The sequence below is a fragment of the Nicotiana sylvestris genome, chromosome 4 (assembly GCF_000393655.2).
Source record: "Nicotiana sylvestris chromosome 4, ASM39365v2, whole genome shotgun sequence".
NCBI lineage: Eukaryota > Viridiplantae > Streptophyta > Magnoliopsida > Solanales > Solanaceae > Nicotiana > Nicotiana sylvestris.
In genome coordinates this window covers 56,458,932-56,468,840 of record NC_091060.1, presented here as the reverse complement: position 1 = coordinate 56,468,840, position 9,909 = coordinate 56,458,932, and the positions used below count along the sequence as shown (strand labels likewise).

At 41.8% G+C, this 9,909-nt stretch overlaps 1 protein-coding gene across 1 annotated transcript; it reads right to left on the bottom strand.

Moving 5' to 3' along the window:
- Positions 1-9,034: 9,034 nt before the first annotated feature.
- On the bottom strand, positions 9,035-9,526 carry LOC104218695 (uncharacterized). Its single transcript, XM_009769248.2, has one exon. It carries the CDS (start codon positions 9,524-9,526, stop codon positions 9,035-9,037), a length of 492 nt encoding a protein of 163 aa, XP_009767550.1.
- Between the last annotated feature and the right edge of the window lie 383 nt (positions 9,527-9,909).

The window sequence follows — 9,909 nt, the reverse complement described above, 5'->3', positions numbered from 1 at the left end:
TTCTCTTTTCAGCAGTTCAGTTTGTAGTTTCAAAGTTTGGATAGCATTAGCTACAAGATACAAGAAATTCAATCAGTAAATAATCCAGCCAAAATCAGAGCTGCTATGCATCAAGTAGCAACTATATGCCATGAAAACTGGACATAGCTTCAGTCGTGGTAATCCAATAGGACGTTCCTCCACAAACTAGCAAAAACAGACAGATTATTGGTCTTTGATTTAGCACCAGAATTTGGCCGTATATAAGCAAATGCTGCTCAAACATTTAACTTCTAGGTTATCCTCAAGGTCTTCTACCAACTCATACCCTTTCTCCTCATGATGCACACAAAACTGCTGATCCAGCCACCAAAAGGATTTGAAGAAAGCTAGCGAACAACAAAATTTAAATGCCTGGCATAAACCCGAGAGAAGGGGGAAAACATTACTGATACTTGATGACTTTACTGTAGGCAAGCTAGATCTTCCTCACAGAATTTCTTTGGAATCAAATTCAAGAGGGACAATTTGATGAATGCTACAAGATACAACATAAAACTAGCAATCTTGAAGCAACAGTGCAGATGCATGGTTTATTGTGTCATTACAACTCACAAGCAAAACAATGAATAGAAAATGTAGATGGTTTTTAATTTTAACAATCCCCTTTTTGTAAGTCAATAGAAAATTTGAAGTTTCTGGAGCACTAGAGATGCAACATTGAGATCATAAAAGCCCATGGGAGTAAAACTGAAACCATGAGAAAGAGACGAGCAGATGGCACTTTTTTTAAACCTTTTACTTATAAAAGAGATGGCACTTTTTCAACCATTCACAAAAAAAACGAAACTAACTGAATCACAATGCTCATACAACTAAAATAGAATAAAGATATTAAATTAGCAAGCAAGCAATAGATATGAGATGTGACATAGTAAACTCGAAAAGCCACAAGATCTGATGTATCTTTCACTACAGGTTTCTTATCTACAAGTTCAAAACTTCCAAACCTGTACTATTCTAGTCTGTTTTCTTTTATTTTCTGGACTACTATGCCGGAGTAAAGGGACAATGTCTAGTGAAAATGTAATGAAAATATTATTTGAAAAAATGTCCACTAGCAGGTGAGGGCAATAATATTTGACTTAGAATATCTGATTGCAGACAGACCTGCAGGGTGGCACATTAGATTCAAATTGAATCATTCAATTACTTGTGTAGAGGCAGCCTCAGTCATTTAAGATGCATTAAAACATCCACGTGCTCAACATTATGAGGATACGAAGAAGGTCTAGTTGTACATGTTCATGAAAACTTTGGTGATCAGTAGTGGCACCAAGATATGATCAAAATGGCTGCTTTATTTGGAATAACAACTCATAAGAAGTTTATGAACAGCTTAGTATATTTAATTGGTCAATAACTAACTTAATATCAACAGTTAACAGTGATTCTAACATGCTAACACTTGTAATTGTGCCCGTACAGCTTCATGCTCTACGTTTTAAATCTATGATTGGACCAGTCTAGTTTCATTCCATGTCTAGTATATAAACCAAAAAGCAAAAACAGAGAAAATGCTCCCAGGCACGCTCCCCGAGGCGCCTGAGAACCATGAATCCTAGGATTTCACCACCACCATCCGAGAGCCAACCCTGCTGCGACACTACCCCAGAAAAAATCCCCGGAATCCGACTCCCCACGTGCGGCAGAGCTCCGGCGACCCTAACCCACGCGCCGGCGCGTGAGGCCTTTCCAAGCCAGATCTGTTTTTCTTTTCTTCAGATAGCCTCTTCCCTAGACTGTTCCGACCTTACCCATTCACCAACCTCCAGATTCCGCCCACTTTTACTATTTTCCGGCGACGGAGGTGGCTTTTTCCGGCCAGATTTCACTTTCTCTCACTTCCTCTTCTTTAGTCAGCTCCCTAGCAAGGCTTTTAGTTTAGTTATGATTGACTCCCTAGAATCTAGAAAATTGGAAAACATGTCTTTCATCAAAGCTGCCTCTTGACCAGCCCTAGAACTTGGGGGAAGATGCCATCGAAAGCTTGACGTATGGCAGGAGCCGCACTTCTCGTTGTCCGAGGAGCACACTCTAAGGCGTAAGGGTTTCTTGGAATCTTGTTTGATTGGGTCTTTCTCCAAATGAGTTGGTTCTCCAGAGGCTTAGGAACTGGGCAGCAGAGGCATGGAACGTTAAGGACGGGCTGAAAATGTAGGAACTGGGGGACACGCAATATCTCTTTCGATTTGTTGATGAGTCTCAAGCTTTAGAAATTCTTGTCAGAGGAAACAGGTGGTTCGATGGGAACTTCTTAAAACTAGACAGATGGGTGGAGCACGATGGATGTCTCGACCCTCGTTTCACGGGCGGAACATTGGTGGTCAACATGGTGGGTCTCCTGGTGCATCTTTGGTGTCTTTGACCTATTCAAGAAGATTGGGGAACTCTGTGAGGGTTTTATTGATGTCACTTGCAGCATACACGATCTCTCGCGAGTGGGAATTGTGGTGAGGAAAGGGGGCAGAATCCCTGTCTCCACTATGGTGGAGGATGGCTACTTGAGTTATAGGGTTTGGTTGAGCCCTGAATTTCGGCCTATCTTTATGTCTGTGATAGTGGCGGAAGAAAAGGTAAGGTCAAATAGAAGGGAGGGGAGGGAAATCAGCCTCTGAGGGGAAAGGAAGGCCCACCAGATCACTGGACTAAGCCAGAATCAGACGTTAGATCGAGAAGAGATGGGAGGTTCGAATTTGGGAAAGGAAGACAAAATTTCAAATGGAGGAAAAGACGTGAATGGGTTAGTGATGCGAGCCGGAAAGGCAAAATAGGCCAGTTCTCTTCTAATTATCATAAGGCCGAGCAAGTTTTCAGTAAGTATAGGCCTGGGCCTCCTCACATGGGCCCGCAACTTTTCCCAATTCTATTAGAATTGATCCTAAGGGGCCCAGATTATTTCAAGTCGCACCTGCTAAGGCTCCTATGCATATGGGAACAGTCGTTACTCCTTCTGACAATGGTGCTTCTCACAGTGGCATTTCACCGAGTTCTAGTGACCTGCGCCCCTCTTCGATGGTCGCTGCTTCAGGGGCAGCACCGGCTAAAGATGGTGTTGTTATTCCACGGCCCCCCGCCTCTGATGGACCCAGCTCCATCGCCCCCTCACCTGAGGTTACACTTCAAGCTTCTTCTTCTTCTGGGGAGATTGTTGAGCATGCTCCAATTGATGTTAGTGTCGGACCAGTATCTCCCATTAATATTCCGCCAAGGGTTCCATGCTCTCTTCCTTCCTGCTACCTTATTGGCGTTTCTGGACATTCCTATAGCAGCGGGGTGTTAATTTTAAAGGTTGTTGCCCCTCAAGGAAATGGTGAGATCCTTTCGGCACCTAAAGTTCCTATTGCTAGCAATGCTATGGTCTTGTATTCCTATGGTAGGAGCAAGGAAGGGGTACATATAGAAGACACCTGCCCAATTTCGTCACGGATTGGAGGAGGGGATATGTCTTTCTGGATGGAGGATAAACTATTAAACTTTGGAAAATTTCTACGCGTTTCTTTTGAAGGGAAGGAAGATAGCATGTTAGAACTGTTGAGGGAGATTGAGCAACAATCCCTTTATGATGGTGCAGGGAGGGAGTTGGGTCAAGGTGTTAAGCAAAATAATTTAGGGGATGTAGTGGTATACTTGAGAACGGGTCGGGTGTGACAAAGAGGAGGGGAGCTCAGCTAAGGGGTGGGGAAAAGGGGGTATTGTTTCTTATAGAAGTTAAGATTCTTTTATGGAATGTGAGGGGATGAATGACCCAAACAAAAGGGCCATCATTAAAGTGGGAGTTAGAGAGTGGGGTGCTAATCTAGTTTGTTTTCAGGAGACAAAAATGGAAGTCTTGTCGGATGTGATTGTGAGGAATGTCTGGGGAGGTAGTTGGGTAAAATATGACTGGTCCCAGCAGTGGAAAGTGCCAGGGGCATTCTTCTAATGTGAGATGATAGAAACTTGAAGGTAAAGGAGATTAAGAAGGGAGCTTTTTCTTTAGCAGCTCTTTTCAAAGATAGAGTAAGTGGGGTGGAGTGGGGATTTGGGAGAGTGTACGGACCGGTAGGAGAAGGGTCCAAGGTGTCTTTCTGGGAGGAACTAGCCGCTGTGATGGGGAATGGGACATTCCATGGGTTCTAGGAGGAGACTTTAACACAATTAGATTCCTGCAGGAGAGATTAGCGTGTAATTTGATTTCAAGAGCCATGGAAGAGTTTTCTGACTACATCAATGATCACTTTCTCATTGACCTTCCTTTGTAAGGGGAAAGGTTTACTTGGGCCAGGGCGGAGGATTCCAACTCAAGGTCTAGACTTGATAGATTCCTGATATCGCCCTCATGGGATGAGCTGGTGCCGAATGTGCTGCAGATTCCTTTACCTAGGCTGACTTCGGATCATTTGCCTATTTTGCTAGATGGATGTAGAGGGAGGGGGTGTGTGCTCCCTTCCAATTCGAGAACATGTGGTTGAAAGTGCCAGGATTCGGTGACAAGGTGAAAGAATGGTGGACAAGCTACGGGGTATCAGGGACACCTTCATTCCGTCTTATGAAGAAACTTAAATTGCTCAAGGGAGATATTATTTGGTGGAATGAGGAGGTTTTTGGGAGGGGAGATGTTAAAATAATGGAGCTTATGCATGAATTGGGGGAATTAGAAAGAGGGGAAGGGGCGAGGGAGTTACATGAATCTGAGAAAGCGAGATTGAGGGACGTTAAGAGGGAAATAGTCAAGTAGCAATAGCTCAGGAGACTAGTTGGCGACAAAAATCGAGGGCGCTTTGGTTAAAGGAGGGGGATTCGAATACCAAGTTTTTCCACAGGGTGGCGGTTGCAAATCGAAGGAGAAACTTCATAGAATCCTTAGTTGTGGATGGGGTGAAGATTGAGGGAGAGGAGGAGGTAAAAGGGGCAATAGTGGGGTTTTATGAGAACTTATACAAAGAGGAAGTTAGTTGGAGGCCGACTTTGGGGGGAATAGGGTTCAACCACATAGGGGAGGGCGACAGTGAGTGGCTAGAAAGGGCTTTCGAGGAGAAGGAGGTGCACAAGGCTGTGTCGAGTTGTGTTGGTGATAAGGCCCCCGAACCTGATGGTTTCTCCTTGGCCTTCTTCCGCTCTGTTGGGACACCATCAAGGGGGAATTGATGGAATCCATTGAATACTTCCATGTGAATGGTGTTTTCGAGAGAAGTATCAATGCTTTTTTTATTATTCTTGTGCCTAAGAAAGAATGAGCATCTTGTATTAGAGACCACAGGCATATTAGTCTCGTGGGGAGCATCTACAAGATTATTTCCAAAGTGCTTTCCAACAGACTTAAGAAGGTTCTTGACGTGACTGTTTCGTCCTCCCAGAATGCGTTTATGGAAGGTAGGCAGATTCATGCTGCTTTGGTGGCAAATGAACTTGTAGACTCCAAAAGGAAAAATCGAACCCGGCTTACTATGCAAGTTGGACCTTGAGAAGGCTTTCGACCATGTCAATTGGGAGTTCCTGGATTTCATTATGATGCGGATGAGTTCGGGCAAGATGGAGGGGATGGATCAAATTCTGCATTTCTCAATCAGATTCTCTATCTTGGTTAATGGCAGCCTGTGTGGTTTATTTGGCAGATCTAGGGGTCTCAGGCAAGGTGACCCCCTATCCCCCATGCTATTCATTCTAGTGATGGATGCTCTGAGTAAAATGATGGATCGTGCAGCGGGCGGAGGCTTCTTGAGAGGATTTTCAGCTCCGATCGAGGTGCTTAGTGCCAGAAGAGTCTCTCATTTGCTCTTTGCGGATGACACCCTAGTTTTCTGTGATGCCAATATGGATCAGTTGACCTAACTGAAACAGGTCCTACAGTGGTTCCAGATAGTATCAGGACTCAAAATCAACCTCGGCAAGCGTAAGATTTTCCCGGTGGGTGAGGTTGCTAATATTGATGTTTTGTCTTGTGTTCTCGGATGTAAGGTGAGATCCATCCCCTCTACTTACTTGGGTCTCCCATTGGGTGCTTCGCATAAGGATACTACGGTTTGGAATCCAGTAATCAAAAGGGTTGAAAAAAGATTAGCAGGTTGGCAGAAACGGTATTTGTCAAAAGGCAGTAAGGAAGTGCTTATTAAAATACTTTATCGAGTATGCCCACCTATTACTTGTCCTTGTTGCAAGCGCCGGTGAGCATTACTGAAAAACTGGAGCGGCTTCAAAGGAATTTTCTTTGGGATGCAGCGGATGGAACTAGAAAGTTTCATCTAGTGAATTGACAGACAGTCACTTCCCCAAAGAAGTGGGGTGGACTTGGAGTAAAAGATCTTAGGGTATTCAACAAAGCTTTATTGGGAAAGTGGCTGTGGAGATTCGGAGTAGAAGAGCATGCCCTATGGAAGGAGGTCATAGTAGAGAAGTACGATTCCACAGGAGGGGGTTGGAGGACCAAGGCAATCACAACACCTTTCGGGTGTGGCATGTGGAGGAGCATCATGAAGAATTGGGAAGCATTCAGTGGCAGCATCACTTACAGGGTGGGAGATGGGAGGAGAATCAGCTTTTGAAATCATAGGTGGTGTGGAAAGGATACTCTGAGGGTCTCCTTCTCTCACGTCTTCAGAGTTTCAAACCAGAAGGAATTGATGATCCAATAAATTCGTAAGGAGCATGGAGGGGGTAGTATGGGACCTCTCATTTAGAAGGAACGTGCAAGATTGGGAGATTGCGGAGCTCCAAGATTTGTTGACACTGCTATATGGACAAGACAGGCCTCGACCATCTTGTGATTCTTGGAGATGGGGTTTGCATGTGATGGTTTGTTTACCGTAAAGTCCTTTTACCAGAGTATGTTGGTGAGAGAGGAGGCCACTTTTCCATACTCCTCGATCCGGATTCCTAAGGCGCCCACGAAGGTGTGCTTTTTAGCGGCGAGGGGAGTGATCTATACTGCTGAAAATCTTCGAAAGAGAGGAATTACACTTGTTAGTTGGTGCTACATGTGTAAAAGCTCAGGGGAAGAAGTTGATCATCTTTTGTTGCATTGTCCTGTGTCCTCGACTTTGTGGAAGGCAATCCTGAATCTTTTTGGTGTTCAATGGGTGATGTCAAGCACTGTAAAGGAGATGTTATATAGCTGGGCCGGTTTCCTTAGAAGAAGAAAGCAAAAGGCGTGGAAGTTTGCCCCGTTAGCTCTCATGTGGATAGTTTGGGGGGAGAGAAATAGGAGAGCTTTCGAGGGGATTGAGTCTCCTTTTTCACATCTTAAGAATAGTCTTTTATGTTTGATCGCTTTTTGGTGCACTCATATAGACCCTACTTGTATAGAAGATTGGGCGTCTTTTGTAGAGAATCATGTTCTGGTGTAAATTCTCTACTTTTTGTTATACTTCCTGTATACGGGAGTTCTCTCCCTTTTGATTAATACAATTTACCTTATCAAAAAAAATTAAAAGCTTAGTCAACAAGTAGTGACATCAAGATGTGATTAAGATGACTCCTTTATTTGGAATATCAAGACTTCAGAAGGATAGTTTTAAAAAGAGTAGATGGTAAACGCTTTTTTAAACAGTTATTATCAAATACATAAAGTCTTATTTGTGATTTTGAGGTGTTCTTTTACTTTTCAGCAGGAAGTCTTGCCAAGTCAGCCTTTACATGTTTGTACATATGCAAAAGCTTCTCTTTCCACAGATTAACATAATTCAATAGAAAGAAAAAGAAGGATTTACCTTCTTTTCTGCTGTTTAACTTGTGTATTTGCTGGCAAAAGCACCGAAAGATGGTTTTATAGCAAAGGCTGGGTAACAGTAGAAACACCTATTTTGCTTTATTCAAAAACCAAATATGCAACAAAATTTGTACGCTACATGTTATAAACGTATGAAGTTGACTTAATCTCAACTCAATTTAGACTACATGGGACTAGCTATTTTCAAGCAACAAAGCCTTAAAATCTGTTAAGACATACATTTTTTTAATGAATAAAGAAAAAAAAAAAGAGCAAAATCTAAGCTCTCTAAAATGAAAATGGTGATGATGTCATTGTTAACAAATAATCAAGATCTTGATTGCTGATGGCAGAAAATATTAAGAAATGCTAAACAATATCCTGTGTTGCTCCGACAAACAATCTTGCATTGATCTCAAGGTCATTCATCTATCTCTGCCTTCACACACAAAAAAAGCTTATGAAGAGTTTACCTCAATAGTCTAAACTAAGTTAAAATTAGTATAGCAACAGTACTAGATGGCAAAGTCAAACTACTTGCAAGGCACACCAAGTAAAATTAGGCACTAAGAGGATAATCAAATGGAACTTTCAGGGCCTATGGATGTTTACTAACTAGGGCGCAGCTAGCATTATAATTGCATTAGTCCACTTCAAACATTGTTAGAGTCCGCATTGACTAAGAAATATACCAAAATGAAGAATACACCAAAGAGCCAAGTTTTGTCTGATTTACCGATTTGATACATAAAACCAACGAAACCCTATAACCTGGACAATGCCAATTCCCCCCTCAGCAGACAAACATCAAATTGGTTATGTAGGCACAGCTGCTATTAGCCATACGAACCATATATTCAAATTGAGAGCTGAAAAAAAAGAAAAAGAGAAAACTTTCCGCGAGATCAGCATCATACTATAATCAGTTAATCAATCAATCAATTATATCTCAATAGTCAATCACAAACTTAATGGGTTGATTATATGAATCCTCTATAAGTATTCAACTATATTCATTTATATCATAAATTAGAAGAAATTATCATGTGCACGTCCACTTCCCAAGCTGAGTAAACAATAAATTACAATGATAATCAAATAATCATCAGTTAAAAACACAATGATATGAAGCAAAATTTGTGGTATCATTAATACAATTATCAATTATATGTTTAATCAGGAAATCTCAGTTCCCCTCTCAATTCTCGAAAGAATCACCTAAATTCCTTATTTTTCCATTGTTAAAAAACACCGTATAACCAAAAAAAAGAAAATTGCTAAAAACAAAAATCTTTTGATTGGCCAACCTTACAAGCCTTCCTTTTGGTCAAAACTATTTGAACCCTCTCCGGATCCAGTCTCCATTGAAACTGATTCCTTGTTATCAGTTAGCTCTTTCTCGCGTTCCTTAATAACCTTTGCCTCTATATCTTTCTCCACCTGTAAAATTGGGGCGTAATAATCCGAATGCGCCTCCATACATTTCTGCAAAGCAGAAGTGACTTCAAAACACTTTTCAGCAATGTCTTCTTTGTTATTTTCACCTTCTTCAACGCATTTTTCCCATTCGGTAAAAGAGTCTTTGCACCCACCCGCTTTCATATACAAACAGAACCCACATTCTCCTTCTTCTTCATCCTCATCTTCTTTTTCTACTTTTTCCTCCAAAAGGGTGTTCTTTTCTGGAATTTGTTCTTGGGTTTCTAGATTGTTCTCGGTTTTGAGTGTTTTTGTTTGAGGGACGGTGTTGGATTGGGGATTTGGTTCGTGGGTTTGTGGGGATTTTGAAGAAGAAGACATAGTGGGGGCGGGGGCAGTGGTGGAATTGGAAGAGCTAGGGTTTGTGACCGAAGGCGGAGACAAAAGGTCTCCATGGCGACTCTTAAAACCCTCTTTCTCAAAGAATAAAAAAATAAGTAAACTATTTTCTGTTATAAAATAAACACTATAAAGTAAAGACAGAGAAAGTGATATATTATTCGAATTCAAACTGATGTACATAATGAACTGAAATCTCTTCTATTTATAGAACAAAGGATGTTGCTACTGCAAGCTGCTGTGTAAGCTGCTACTATACCAGATATGGATAATCTTCTACTGAGAGCAATGTTTATCCATAACGGAGTACTGAATGGATAAGCTTATTATACCCGGTATAGATAATCTTCTACCTAGGGTAATGT

Excerpts from the sequence above, each read along its gene's own strand:
- LOC104218695 (XM_009769248.2), bottom strand. The coding sequence starts at position 9,526 with ATGTCTTCTTCTTCAAAATCCCCACAAACCCACGAACCAAATCCCCAA.